This window comes from Amaranthus tricolor, chromosome 3 (genome assembly GCF_026212465.1).
Source record: "Amaranthus tricolor cultivar Red isolate AtriRed21 chromosome 3, ASM2621246v1, whole genome shotgun sequence".
In the NCBI taxonomy this organism is placed as follows: Eukaryota; Viridiplantae; Streptophyta; class Magnoliopsida; order Caryophyllales; family Amaranthaceae; genus Amaranthus; species Amaranthus tricolor.
Window position 1 is genome coordinate 28,514,147 of NC_080049.1, and position 15,780 is coordinate 28,529,926.

At 29.7% G+C, this 15,780-nt stretch overlaps 2 protein-coding genes and 1 pseudogene across 2 annotated transcripts; all 3 read right to left on the reverse strand.

Annotated features, from left to right (window-relative positions):
- On the reverse strand, positions 1 to 4,604 carry LOC130808526 (F-box/kelch-repeat protein At3g23880-like; annotated as a pseudogene).
- Positions 4,605 to 5,974: 1,370 nt separating this feature from the next.
- LOC130808527 (uncharacterized) lies at positions 5,975 to 6,595 on the reverse strand. The gene is made up of 2 exons (XM_057673991.1): positions 6,359 to 6,595; positions 5,975 to 6,286 (listed from the first exon to the last, which is right to left on the reverse strand). Exons 1-2 carry the CDS (start codon positions 6,593 to 6,595, stop codon positions 5,975 to 5,977), a joined length of 549 nt encoding a protein of 182 aa, XP_057529974.1.
- A 6,076-nt stretch (positions 6,596 to 12,671) lies between these two features.
- On the reverse strand, positions 12,672 to 13,581 carry LOC130808315 (basic leucine zipper 43-like). Its single transcript, XM_057673793.1, has one exon. The coding sequence runs from the start codon at positions 13,415 to 13,417 to the stop codon at positions 12,878 to 12,880; it is 540 nt and encodes a 179-aa protein (XP_057529776.1). The 5' UTR covers positions 13,418 to 13,581; the 3' UTR covers positions 12,672 to 12,877.
- Positions 13,582 to 15,780: the final 2,199 nt, after the last annotated feature.

Below are 15,780 nucleotides of genomic sequence, written 5' to 3' on the forward strand. Positions count from 1 at the left end.
CTACGCAGCATTGTAAGGTAAAATCAGACTAGGGACAAAAGTCGATATACGAGACTTTCCCAAGCTGTTGAAAGTTACAATCGATATAACCTTCATTAGCTGCGACCTTGGATCGACAAGTACTATGGTTGAATCTTCCAGCAAGATGAAAAACTTTCCTACCTTAGTGAATCCGACAACACTTTGGCATGAACTTAACTTCAGATCGCTAAACAGCCGAATAAAATCCACCTTCTCAAGACCCTTCAACATCATTATATAAACATCATCGCGTATATTCGCCCCACGTTTAGACAAACACCCTCCCATGAGACATAAAAACTTACACCAAAACACATCATTAGAAACCAATTCTAGATCGACGATTGTGTCAAACGTCTCAAAGACTAAATCAAAAGCTATAATCCCCGTACCCCAAGTTGAGGAATCATATACACTCCAATATAAAGTCTCATTAACCAGGATTCCTTGTCTTGAATGAAATACAAAAGAAAGCCTAAAAATGCACATTGATTTCCTCAACGACAAGATATCTTGATAAATCTCATAAGCAATTCTTGTCCATTTGTTTAACTTTAGCGAAAAAACGTGTACTTTGATCAGAAGACCATCACTCAATTCAAGTACTCTAACAATCTTATAATCATCAGTTAAGGACAAATACCCAAATCCCCAAGAAATCCGGAAAACACCGATAGATTTAACTGAAAAATCAGGATCTGAATACTTTCGGAATTGACCGGTTAAAGGGTTCTATAAAATGAAAACAGAATCTGAAAAAGAAGCTAAACAAACCAACCCATTACAGGATCCAATCAGAACAAGCTCATTATCAATATCGTCATGGAAATTGTTATGGGTAACATTTCAGTTATCTATTTATTCCTTTATTTATTTAAGTTACTCCTATAAAATTACCTTTTTTCTCGTTGACTTCAATCTCATTTACCTTTGACCCAGTGTTGACCTTAATTTATGGTCAAGGGGCTTATATGATTAATCCACCTTTGCTTGTTCTCCAAGTAAAGATACCATCAACTACAACCGCTAGTCAAACCCCACTCTTCACCATCTCTCCCCTTCTCCCTAATATAACTGCTCACCATCCTCCACTACTCCACGTGATTTAAAAACCACCTATGTCTATCACTATAAATACCTCCTACATAATTCATTTGGAGGGCCAAGTTTTTTCATTCATCTACCAATTCTCTGCAATTATTCATATTTAACTCGTCCATTTACATATTCATATTATTTCCAAACCTCTAATAATCATTCATATTGCATTCATCATATTATCATTCATTGATTTCTGTCTCCCCAATTGACTTGAGTGTCGGAGGGGCTTTTTGGGAGATCGCTCCCGGACAAGGCTAACGTGTTGTGGTGTAGGAATTGCAATTACAGCTACGGAAGGATTACGTCAAACTTCAAGATCGTTGACTACTAACTTTCAAAACGCTTCATCTCCGGGTACTCCAAATATCTCCTGTAGTTCCTCGTTTCATCACCGAACAGAAATTAAACCTTAATTTAACCAAATTACGGTTTGAAGTGTCAATAGTATTACCAATATCATCACCAACTCCGTCATTACAAGTAAAAAGGTAATAGTTGTTCATATTTTGGATGAAAAGGAATTGGACAATGGAAGAAGGGATAGAATACGGAGAGAATTTGAAGTGGGTAAGAGTAAAATGATGAGATGAAATAGTGGAATACCGTTGTTTGGATACAGACTTGAATTTGATTAATGATTTGATTGGCAGCCTTCTCATTTTGTGTTGAGATATCAAATCGATAGGGAGGTTCCATTGGTGAATAACTTGATCAACTTCATCAGCAACTCATTTTTCCGCCATTTCTTCGATCTGGCCTGGGTTTACGGGCAATTGGGATAGGAACAATTGTTCACAAATTGTAAGGGTTCTTACCGTTCTTTGGCCTAAGCCCTTCACGTACTACGCTACTACTCCCCCCTCCTGTATAGATTGCATGAAAGGGAAAATTTGTGTTTTTTTTTTAAGAAAAAGGTGAATAATGGTAACAAATAAAGAGAAAATAAATTGTGTGTATGAAATTAAAATATATGAATGACATTAAAAGGAAGTGCTGGGCATTGTCTAAAAATAGAAATGATGCAAATTAGATGGGACGGACCAAAATGGCAAATACGGCAAATTTAAGAGAATAGGAGGAGTAGTAAATAACTCTTTCATTATGAAATTCTTGCTATATTAGGGTTTTTTACACGATTTTATATATTGTCTAGGCGTATATTTTTTAGACATTAACTTTTTATAATTTCTAGTTATGTCTAATTTAATATATAAATGATGATCAAATTAATATATTGAATTGCGTAAAATTTCAAACATAGCAAGTATAAAGGAACAGAGGAAGTATCATACTATCTTCGTTTTCGTCTCTGTTCAATTGTCATAGCTATATATATTTAAAAAATTATTTAATCATTTAAATTACGTAGATAATATTAAAGGAGTGTTGAACGTAATGAATAAAAATTTAAAAAGTGATTCATGTTGAAGCAAAGATTATTAATAAAAAAATTAATTTTTAATTATTTTAAATTAAATTATTGTTTTTATTTGTCGCGACCTCTTTATTATATCACCACTGTTTTTGTTGAATTACATATCATAATCTCTCATCCCTTTAAAACTCTCTTGATACTCTTCTCTCTCTACAAATCAATAATATATAATCACAACATCAATTTCTTGTAATTAAAAGCTTAGAAACAATAAATTTGACTAAGCAAACGACATATAGAGTATACTTTTAACCAAATCTTTCAATTTTTTTTTTAAATTTTTAAAAAATTATCTGATAATGGGCCAACTAGCACATTTTGTGCGGCTTGACTTAAATTAAGTTGCATATTTTGTGCGACTTGCACTTTTTTTTAAAAAAATACGAAATTTAGCTATAATCTTGAATATCGTTGCTTATCTCACGATTTTCGAAATCGAAATTACTAGCTTCAATATTGAAATTGAGTTGATGGAGTTTATTTTAGAGATGATTAAAAGAGAAAATAATTAGAGGTAAAAAGGAAATTTAATTAAATAAAAGGAAAAATTACTGTGAATAATAAAATCTTTCATTAATTTCCATACAATAATATAACTATTAATTAACCATGAATAATACCAACTTAGGGGGCTTTTTTCCTTGAATAATTAACTTTAGTTTATTAACTAATTTACCAAATTTTTTTGTCATATAATCTCTTATAGTTTTATTTTTAACATGTTAAATATATTCTAGGAAAAATACCACCAAAATTATTATTATTCATAACTAATTAAAAGTTGATATTATCGTAAAAAAATAATTAAAAAATTATATTATTTCTGATAATTTTTTCTAAATAAACAGACAATATAATAAAGAATATGACCACTTACCCATTAAATAAAAATATTAAATTTTAAATATCGCATTGGAATTTGACATGTGGGCCAACCGGACATATAGGGATTAGGGTGTAATAAGGAGAGCAGTAACTCAGTAATTACTCTCAAGTAAGAGTAAGTCATAGGGTAAGAAATGAAAAGTTATTCAGAATATTATTGAATTTTTATATTTTACCTTTCAATTTACAAAATCGCTTCTATTTACTTAATCGTTCTATTGACTTGACATATTTGCTAATGCAATAATTTTATAATTAATATTTTTAATTGTGCATGATTAATAATTATAAAATATTGATATTAATAATCTTTACATTGAAACAAATCAAACAAAATTACATTTGATAATATTATAATTTATAGATTAATAATAAAATAAAGTTAAGAGTGATTAATAAAAGATATCAAAAACCAAATAAAACTAATAGCTTGTATTTGAGAAAATATCATCTTCGCATAATTTGTACACGCCTTGACATATGTTTCTTTCAAACTAAAAAAGCCCAATTCAATTTCATCTTCTATATGATAAGATAAGGTTTAAACTTTTTTAATGAGCCTTTTTTAAAAAATAAACTAGACAAATCTTCAAATAAAAATATTTCAAAAAAAGGTTTTCTCAACATGGACAATAATAGTTATCCAAAACAATGAATTTTCCTTAAAAGTGTAGTTGTTATTAAGGAAAATTGATTACTCTAATTAATAGTATATAAACCTTTTATTTTTTCTCGTAAGAATAGCTCTGATAATACTTCTTTTGTCCCTGCTTTTAGTTTTAAAATGTGATTGAATTCAAGTAAAATACAGGTTTTCTGTAATTCTGTATTCAATTATTTTAATTGGCTTAATTACAAGAGGTTATGAGCTGTGTTTATATATACATCAAGCTACCTAGTGTTTCCTAAAATAAAAGACTACACAATATGAAATTCCCTTAATTACAATATTCTAATTTCCATATTGGACTAAATATTCTAATTTCCTTATATTCTAACACTCCCCCCACAAATTGGGTCGTAGGGTAAGTTGGGTCGTAGGGTTACCAACACCCAACTTGCACAAAGCTTCTTCAAAGAGTTGCATTCCTACTGCCTTTGTGAGGATATCTGCCAGTTGATTCTTAGACTTTACATAAGGTAGCTTAATCTTTTCTTCCATTTTTTCTTTTATGAAATGTCTGTGGATTTCGACATTTTTCGTTTGATCATGTTGCACTGGATTTTTGGAAATATTGATGGCAGCTTGATTGTCACAATAAAGTTCACAACTTTTTTAGGGAGTAAATCCAAGTTCTGTTAATAACTTTCTAAGCCATTGAATCTCTGTAATCCCCTTTGCAACTCCTCTGAATTCTGCTTCTGCACTGGATAAAGCAACGACTTTCTGTTTCTTGCTTCTCTGTGTTACTAAGTTACCTCCTACAAGAGTAAAGTATCCTGAAGTTGACTTTCTGTCATCTATATCACCTGCCCAATCCGCATCTGTGTAGGCAGTAAGGTTTAGGTGGCCATTCTTTCGATATAAGACTCCTCTTTCGAAGTTTCCTTTAAGATATCTCAAAATACAAAACACTGCTTCCATGTGTTGTGTCTGTGGTTTGTGCATAAATCAACTGACAACTCCTACTGCATATGCGATGTCAGGTCTCGTATGAGCTAAGTAAAACAACTTTCCCACCAATCGCTGATACTGCATGCGGTCTGCTAGTTCTCCTCCTTCGAGCATTTGCAATCCGTGATTTATCATTGTTGGTTTTTCAATTGGTTTGCAGTCCAACATCCCTGTTTTAGCTAGCAAGTCCAAGACATATTTCCTTTGGGATATGAAGATTCCTCTGTTTGATCTAAGAACTTCAATACCCAAGAAATATTTAAGTCTACCTAGATCTTTCATTTCAAATTCTTGGAACAATTTGTTTTTGAGACTTTCTATTTCTTCCTTATCATCTCCGGTAATGATCATGTCATCAACATAGATTATAAGACACGTTATTTTCCTTCCTCTTCTTCTAAGGAACAAAGTATGATCGGAGTTGCTTTGTCTGTAGCCAAATTTTAACATAGCAGATGTAAACCTTCCTAACCATGCCCTCGGAGACTGTTTCAAGCCATACAACGCCTTCTTTAGTCTACATCCCTCGTTCTCTGAGAACTCTGAAGTGAACCTTGGTGGTGCTTCCATGTAAACCTCTTCTTGTAATTCTCTATGAAGGAAGGCATTCTTCACATCAAACTGATAAAGAGGTCAGTCTAGATTTGCTGCTATACTAAACAGGGCTCGGATTGTATCGAGTTTTGCTACAGGGGAGAAAGTTTCTGAATAATCAACCCCGTAAGTCTGGGTGTATCCTTTTGCCACAAGACGAGCTTTGTACCTTTCGTTTGTGTCATCTGCCTTGTATTTGATTGTGAACACCCATTTGCACCCAACGACCCTTTTTGTACTTGGTAAGCCACTTTTTTCCCAAGTGCCATTCTTCTTGAGGGCATTTATCTCTTCTTCCATTGCCTTTCGCCAATAATCAGTTGCTAGAGCTTCTTCAACAGTATCTGGTAGTTTGTGCTATACAATGCTGCATTGAACGCCAAGGCACTCTGTGACATATTTTCTCTATCTGATGTTCTCACAAGATATCTCGATCGTTGAGCCTCGTAATCTGGATCATACCTCTTTGGAGGGACTTCTTGGGTGGTTCGAGGTGGTAGAGTATATGATGCTCTTTCACTATCCTGCCATTCATGATTATTTGTCTCTGCAATCTCATTCTCATTCTCAGCCAAAGAATCAACATTATTATTATTAACAATTTCAAGTTCACTTTCATTTTCCAAGTGTCTCACCTAATGATCAGACAGGACTGGTAGAGATAGGAACTGAGCAGCTTGATGAGGTGGTTCTGTAGCATTTCCTACATGTTCTTTTGGGTCTAAGTTAGACAAGACTGGACTAATTAGCCATCTAAGATCGTCATCTTCCTTCTCCCCCTGACATCGAGGATAGTGGTAGTAGAAGTCATGCTCAATAAACTCACAATCCATAGTAGTATACACCTTCTGAGTCTGAGGATCATAGCATCTATACCCTTTTTGATGTCTCCCATACCCCACAAAAACACACTTAACAGCTTTGGGTTCCAACTTATTTCGCATTCTTTTTGGACAATGAACAAAGACTATGCAACCAAAAATTTTGGGGGATAGAGAATGCGCAAAAGGTAACAAGTTGTGATGTTTAAGAGGTGTACAATAGTTAAGACTTTTTGTGGAAAGACGGTTTGTGAGGTAGTTTGCTGTGGCAACTGCCTCGGGCCAAAGATAAGTGGGGACACTGGATTCGAGCATGATAGCACGAGTCATTTCTAGTAAAGTTTTGTTTTTCCGCTCTGCTACTCACTGTTGGGGTGTGTCAGGACAATAGGTTTGATGTATTATGCTCTTAGTGGTGAGAAATTGATGCATATTAGAATTAACATATTCTCTACCATTATCAGTTCAAAAATATGGGATTGTGCTTGGAATTGGGTACAAATCATGTTATAAAAATCAATAAACACCTTAAACACCTCAGATTTATGTTTGAGAAAGTAGATCCAACTCATACGGGTACAGTCATCAATAAACACAACATAATATAAATAACCATGCAATCCTACTACAGGAGTAGGACCCCAAACATCTGAATGAATAAGCAGGAAAGAAAGTTTGGTTTTATTTATACTACTAGGGTACGAGTTTTTGTGACTCTTTGCAAGAATACAAGTTTCACACTTAAAATCAAATCTATTTCTTGCTAAATTAGGAAAAAGTTTCTCTAGATAACCTATAGATGGATGCCCGAGCCGACGGTGCCAAGTCCAAAATTGTTTTTCCTTTAACCCATGAACAAGAATTGCTTTGCCTTTTTGAACTTCCTCTTCCAAGTAGTACAGTCCACCCTTCTCAATACCACGCCCAATAGTTTGTCCTGTCTGAGCATCCTGCACAATACAACCACCGGGTTTAATGAGAACAGTACAATTCAAATTCCTCGTGAGTTGATTGACAGATAATAATTTATGAGAAAGATTGGGAACAAATAAATAATTTTTTAAAGTGAGTTCTTTTGCGAGTGAGATGGTCCCGGCTCCTTCTACTTTAATTTCCTCCCCACTTGCGGTTTTAACTATATTTTTCATTGGTTTCTCACGAGTTACAAAGTCATTAGGGTCATAAGACATGGTGTATGTGGCCCCGCAGTCGAAAATTCATTCGCCTTTGAAAACAGATAAAGCAGTACCGCAAGAAGGAGGGTTATACATGTTATTAAAAGACATGTTTTTCTTTATTTAAGGGATACCATTCCCTTTGATTTGGGGCTTCACAGAATCCTAATCTCCTTGTTTCCTTTTGTGTGCTGGATATGGGGTTTGTTTCCTCTCTCTCTTTATTACCTGATGTAATGTTTGTAATAAATTCTGTGGGCTGTTTGTTGGGGTTAAACTGTTGAAACAGTTGCAACAACTGTCCCATTGTTACAGGTTGGTCTGGTTCTATAATGACTCTGGATTCGTTCTCCATTTTTGGTTTGTTTGTATTTTGACACAGGTAAGGAAAAGGTAAATGATGAAGCCGCAAAAACGATTCAGAATCGTTGCTGCTCTAATACCATGAATTCAAGTAAAACACAGGTTTTCTGTAATTCTGTATTCAATTATTTTAATTGGCTTAATTACAAAAGGTTATGAGCTATGTTTATATATACATCAAGCTACTAGGGTTTCCTAAAATTAAAGATTACACAATATGAAATTCCCTTAATTACAATATTCTAGTTTTCATATTGGACTAAATATTCTGATTTCCTTATATTCTAACAGTGATTTTCATGTCCTTTAACCTTACAATATTTTTATTTTAGGTTGTATTTTCTTCACTTTTCCTTAATTCTTATTCACGCATTGTCTTTCATTTTCACACACTTTTAATCATACCCACATAATTTAATATTCCCTATATCTTAATACTTTATCATTTATCAACTACGAGTGATGCAGTCTCTTATGAAGGGAGTACTACCTAAATACAATACCAGCCCGTCTCCTGAAAGACTGTTTTTTTGAGAGACTTTCTTTTTGAGAGGCGTTTCTCAAACTCAACCCATTAAAAGTTAATCAAACTAAAAAATAGTAATAGGCTTACTTAATTATAGATGGTCTTTCAAAGAGATCCTTTCTCACAATCTTTCACAATAATTTTTGAATACAATATTGGAGTGAGAAATGGGAAAATGAAGTAGTGAAAATGGGGCAGCCGGAATGGAAATATTGCTCCGGTGGGCCACAAGGGAGAAGGTGGTAAGAGGGTCCAAGGACTTTCTAATTTCAATGAACAAATAATTGTGCTCAATTTGTGGTGACAATTGCAAAATTTATGGTAGGCGAAATTTTTTTAAATCACAAGTGCCAAAAGACGACTCATTATATATATATTTGACCCCTTTCTCAATAACTTTTTTTATTGGCGCAATAAGTTAGCTAGAGATACCAAGGACTTTATGCTAATTATTAGCTCATTATGATTATAAATTCATTATATATATATATATATATATATATATATATATATATATATATATATATATATATATATATATATATATATATATATATATATATATATAATGGTGAAAGAGAATTATTTAATATGATTTGGTTGTTTGTAAAGACGGAGTATTAGCGAATCATCAGAAAAATAAAAAGTGGAAGCTCGAGAGATTTGAAAATAAGACAAGGAAGACCTAAGATAATGTAAAGGGCATAGGAGTGGAAGAGTTATGAAAGATTTTAACTTATAGATTGAGATGTAGGAAATCAAAATAATGAATTCGAAGAATCCATATGGATAAACATTAAAACTAGTATATTGATTCATGTATCTCACTTCAATCTATTAAGATAAATGCTTTGGCATTTATATCTGAATTAAATTATCCCAGGTAAGGTTAATTAATTTAGAGTTAGTTATAGTTTTGATAATTATATACTAGTGTAATAATTTTTTAGACATTGCTATATTTTATGAATGCAAATTTTTATTTTAATATATTTTATCTTGAAAGGAAAAGGTACATTTGACTATATTTATGGTAAAGCTATTGCATGCTATCAATCATTGTTCACAATCATATATGTTAATTAGATACTATATAAAATTATAAAATCAAAGAAAATAGTGGAAACATATGTATATATGAACCTAAGAAAAATACTCCTATTTTGTTATTGAGACAACATATGAAACTAGTGGAGTGTATTATTAATTGAATAGTCAAAAGAAATATGCATATGAAAATAATTATATTATCCAAATTTGTGACAACATCAACTTTTGTGAACTGATGTTAGGCAAATAATTCATAATATCAAAAAAGAAATAACTCCATGGGCTCTTACAGTATACACCCTAGTGGAAACTTTTTTAAATAATAAAAATAAAATATACTTCTAATAAATACTTATTAGCCAAAAATCAGAGGCAACTTCTTTATCTCCTTTGAATTTCGATATTATTTTTTGTCTATGCCCTTCTCAAATCTTGATTATAACTTTTATAAGCGGAATATACCGGATACGATGATAATTAATACTAATAATAATAATTGTTATTAGTTATTATTATTATTATTATTATTATTATTATTATTAATATAATTATCATATATTATTAATATTATTGTTATTATTAGGCCACTATGAGCCTCCATCCTCACTAGGCCACTTGTTTCTTTTACTTTGGGTAACCACTCTTGGCTGTTTGTAGGCCTGATGTCACCCACACACCTGATGAACTTTGACATACCATTTTCTTCTTCTAGACACAATCTGCTCATTACTTAACTCTTTAATTAGTACTACTAGTAAACCCTTTTTAAAAAAGTGGGTTTAAATATTTGTGGGTCATGTATAAAATTATGGACAAAAAACGTATAAATCTATATAATTAAATTAATTTAAATTTTTAAAAAATATTTGAGAAAGAACTGATTAATTTATAAAATTTTGGACAAAAAACGTATAAATCTATATAATTAATTAATTTATAATTAATTTAAATTTTTGAAAAATATTTGAGAAAGAACTGATTACTGTTATGTTTTTATTACAGGATTAATTTTAAAGAGAACGAAATAATTGATAATATACATATATATATATATATATATATATATATATATATATATATATATATATATATATATATATATATTTTGAGAGTCTTGAGCATCACGTCTCTGAGACCTCTATGTTTATTTCAGTTTTTTATTTTTTAAAAGAAAAAATTATCTACAATAATCCAGCCTTTTCATAATTTTCTTATAATAATCTCATTTATTGGTTGACCATGAATAATCCCAACTTTGAGCGGTATTTTTAACAAAAAAGATAAACTAAAATAAAATGTCAAAAAAATATGTTAAAAAAATTTATGATTTGTTTATTGTTCAGAATTTTTATGTAAATTTTTAAATTTTTTCTCTAATTTTAAATTAATTTTCAATTTACTTTTTTTGTGAATTGCCTACTATAATAAGTCATCAGATTACCCAAATTTACTCTAGACAAATAGCCCTTAAAGTTGGGATTATTCATGGTTAATCAATAGGTGAGATTATTGTAGAAAAATCATGAAAAGGTTGTATTATTTAGGTGAATTTTTTTAAGTAAAAATCTTATATATATATATATATATATATATATATATATATATATGAGTTAAAAATTTAGAAATCAAAATGAATATATTGAAAGTTTGATTAAATCAATATATTGATTAAAATTGATTACAGTTTGATTGAAATCAATTTATTGAAAGTAAAAACAACAAAGAAATGAAAGTATAGCATAAGAGTGGTTTAGGTTGTTTTCTTATTCGATTCGAAGGGAATGAAGAGGATTAGGTGAGAATCAAATTTAAAATTTTTTACAAAACGTGATATTTGCCCTCCAACTAAAATAAAATTAAATTATTAAGTACTTATCATATGTGATCTTAGGAATATATTAGTTTCTAATTAATTAAACTAATTAAGATATATTTGAAACTAAAAAGATTTGATGCCTCAGTACTTACTAATTCTATGTAACAATTATTTTATTATTATTATTATATATTTGAAAGAATAGCTTAATGGGATAAAGAAAGAAAAGAAAGTTCGAGAGAAACAATGGAGGTATGTGGTATCACGTCTTTACAAATTCATTTGCCTGCCACCAACTTAATTATGCTACTTAACCTTTAATTTGGATTTGCCCCACTTTTTAATGCATGTATTTTTGAAGCTAAGCCACATATTATAGAGCTCAATATGGATAATACAGAATAATTAAATGCTAATCTCACTTTTCTAACATCCTAAACACTACCAATCATATGAATATAGGATCTAAATATATTAATTACTAATATATTATTGTTATACAACCATTATTTTATCCTTTATAAACCTCTCTAAGGATCCTTTTTGACAAATAAATAATAAATTAATAATAATAGATATTGGTTCATGTAATTAAGTTGCTTGACTTCATCAATCATATTATAATAATTAAAAGCTTTTTATAACATTTGAATGCACTCTCATCTATTCAATAACATTTTAAATTGTAAATTTCACTTATAAAAATTATAAATGTAACATTCAAGAATGATAAAATTTGAAAAGTCATTTTTGTATTTTCAACATTAATTATTTTTAAAATGATGATGAAATTAACCTAAATTTAAATTTAAATTTTTTTATTGTCAAACACTAAATTTTATTCAATTTTAAAATTTTAAATTAAAACAACATTCTCAACATAGCATAATATTTCTCCATTTAATCGACTTTGTCATATTTGGTTTTTTAACACTATTAACAATTCGTTCTTAATTTGTATTTTATTCTTAATTTATAAATTAAAATATAGTTAAATGGAATCTTGTTTGATTTGTCTCAATGCAAAAATTATTAATATAAATTTTTTATAATTTTTACTACATGTCTTAGCAAACATGTCTAAATAAAATGAGACAAACTCATTGAAGCAAAGGGACTATAATATGATAAAATAAGTACTTCAAAATCAAAAAAATTTTAAATCAATCACCATGATTTATAAATCATTATAAAAATACAAAAAAATAATAATAAAATAAAATAAATCAAAAAAGATAAATTAAAATAACAAAAACTCTCACCCTTAATTTGTTAACCTCACGAATAACTGTAACTGTAATTTATTTAGATTTTCTCTCAAAATCAACCTTAAAATTATGATGTTGGGCAAATCAATAAAAGTAAGAAGAGAGCATATAAGAATCGGAACTTGTTCCAATTAGAACAACGGAAAAACAAACTCTTATAAATTAAATTTTATAAGAAACAATATAATATATTAATTATTAAAGTTTTTACAAAAGTAAATTATTAGAACAAGAAATAGACTGGTTAGACGATGATTCAGCACGAAGATGAGCAGTATTACAATGGCGAATACTATCACTCTCCAAATCTCTTAAACAATTATAAGTACTATCCAACTGCATACTACTTATCATATCACGAAGATCAGTAGCTTCTTCTTTAAGCTTAACATTTTCCTGTAAGATCTTATCATGACTTTCTGATAATTGATTCAACTTATCAATTAAATTATTATTCTCATTTCGAAGCCTTATCACTTGAGACCAAAGTTCATCTAAGTGTCTTTGTTTTCTCATCCTTGATCTTCTTGCTGATTCTCTGTTTGATATCATTCTTCTTTGTCTTCTTTCATCAATTATTTTTATTTCTTGTATTTCTTCTGAATCGTCTGATGTTGGGAAATTATTATTATTATTATTTTGGTTTAATAAGTTTATGTTGGGTGTGTATTGGAATTGTAATTGTAATGGAATTGGTGGGGAGTTTAGGTAGTTTATGTTACTTGTAATTATATCACTTGGATACATCTTTTGGTTTACAAAATATGTACTGAGTAGAATTTTGGGTTAATTATTTATTTATTTTTTGTTTGTAGGGATTTGAATTTAAAAAAAAAAAATTTGGTTGTGTGTATATGTGGTTATATGGGTTTATATATATGATTTTGGGGGTGTTTTTAAAGAATTTGGAATTTTTGGGAATGGTGGTGATGAGTAAGTTGTAGTGGTATTTATAGGAGGAGTTTATGTATTGTTCATCAAGGAAGTTGCTTACGCAAGCCAAATAATTAGAATATCGATTTGTGTCATTAAATTTACTGGATAGGTATCGAGTTGAAAAATTAAAAAGAAAATTGAAAAATTGATATTTTATAGGAATAGTAAAATTAAAAAAATGTGTGCTTGAGATAAAAAGACATATTTAAATGTATGAATGTACATTAAAAAAAAAGTACAGATCAAAATAAAAATTAGGTAAATTTTATAAAATAGATTAAAAAGAAAATTATAGTGAGAGATTAGTTAATAAAAAAATGTGTTAGTTTGAAAATGGAAAAGCATGATGAATATGCGTGCATGTCTTTGCTTAATTGGATATATCCAATAATCGTAGGTTACGACAAAAGGGGGACTATTTGTTATACTTAATGTTTTCCTACACAAATCTTGCAACTATGATTGAGGATCTTATGCTTAGTATCTATAAATCTAATCTTTCTAGATTATTGGCGAATATATATATATAGGATCAACTGTTTTTTATTTTCTATAAGGAGGAACAATAACTGAAAAAAAAAAGTCAATCGTAGGAGTGTCATGCTAATGTTTTTATTATTGTTAGAGATATAATTAAAATTATATTTGTATTTTAATTATAAGTCGAAAAATATGATATAATTTATCGGATGCGACAATATCCATATAGCCACCTCCCATTAGAGAAATTCATTCGAGTTATTGAGTCGATTTTTGAGTCAGGTGTTGTGGGTCGGTTCAAAATCAGGTCTTATGTCTATATTAATTTTTACATAATTGTAATTTCATTTTTACTCGAGTTAAATAATTCGGTTATAAGGTCGAATATATAGGATCTTCGAGTTTATTTTGAACACCTCTACCTGCCACGCCCTTAATTTTGATATTCCTTTTTGTTATCTTATATAGGACAAGAGCTTCATTTTATCTCACGTCCCTAATCGACATGTTCCATCGTATTCTAGTCTTCATATAATTTTGCGCAAGCTTATTATTTTACCTCATTTATAAAAAATATTCTTCCATATTTATTTCAGAATAACCGAAATTTCCACATGAAAGAAAAAACACTTTTACTATGATGTTGAGTGGTTTAATATAAATTATTGCATATATATACATGTTGACAAAGTTGTACCTAATTTTAGAGTGTCAAATTAAATGAATTTCAAGGAAGTCGTAATCAAAGTGACATAAGGAAGGTAAAAGAGGAACCAAAAGAAGGTAGCTTTCATGCCATTTTTTAAGTGTAGACTTGGTTTGTGTTAGAGAAGGGTCGGGAATTGGGATAGTACTCCGGGCCCAGGCCCAGGCCCATGCCCATCTCATCATCCTATAAACTTGCTAGTCTTTGTTTATTAGTGGTATGCAATTTGATAAGGGTAAAAGTTGTGGGTGTTTTGCTTGGTTTGGTATAAAGCAGCTTTTTAAGTTGAGCTGTTTTTGGCCATTAATAAGAAGTTGACAATATGTCTATACTTTTTCTTCAACTTATTTTAGTAGTATTATTTATTTAATATTACACGATATGTTTGTTAGTGTGTTAAATAATCGATAATAATTTATTGCTGATAGCTGATTATAGTAATGGTTTTGTCAATTAGTTTGAGTAGCTGATGATTATAAACACGTCATTAAGAATAACTTACCATAAAACTATTTATTTATATCAAAAAAAGCTGAAAGTGTTTGATAAGCTATTTCACAAAACATTATCTTTGTATTTTGCAATAAATTTTTACAAATAAGATCACATTATATATCCTTATTTTATCATCAAATCAACAAACTATCATCATTTCATGGATATGCTCTTCAATCTTTTTACCACTTACATCTTACTAGTCTAATTTGTTTATATATAACTTATTGCTTGTGTGTATATATAACTTATTAGTCTATTTGTCTATTTTTTTTCACACCTCTTCTCATCATCTGAGGATCTAAGATATTTCCCTTTCACGTATCTATTTTGTATGCATATTATTCTTTCTTTATTAATATGCATGTAAATTAAAATATATTTTAAATTTACCTATTTAATATGTATTTAATTAAGTTTCACAATCTCATCCCATAAAATTTTGGTAACCTAGACTCCTAAGATTACTTCTCATTGGAATTTATTCTTTAAA

What these genes read in the sequence shown, in the direction of transcription:
- LOC130808527 (XM_057673991.1), bottom strand. Translation starts at nt 6,595, where the DNA reads ATGCGAAATAAGTTGGAACCCAAAGCTGTTAAGTGTGTTTTTGTGGGG. An exon ending in ACTTAGACCCAAAAGAACAT is followed by an intron (nt 6,287 to 6,358) that starts GTAGGAAATGCT and finishes TCTGATCATTAG; the next exon opens with GTGAGACACTTGGAAAATGA.
- LOC130808315 (XM_057673793.1), bottom strand. Translation starts at nt 13,417, where the DNA reads ATGTATCCAAGTGATATAATTACAAGTAACATAAACTACCTAAACTCC.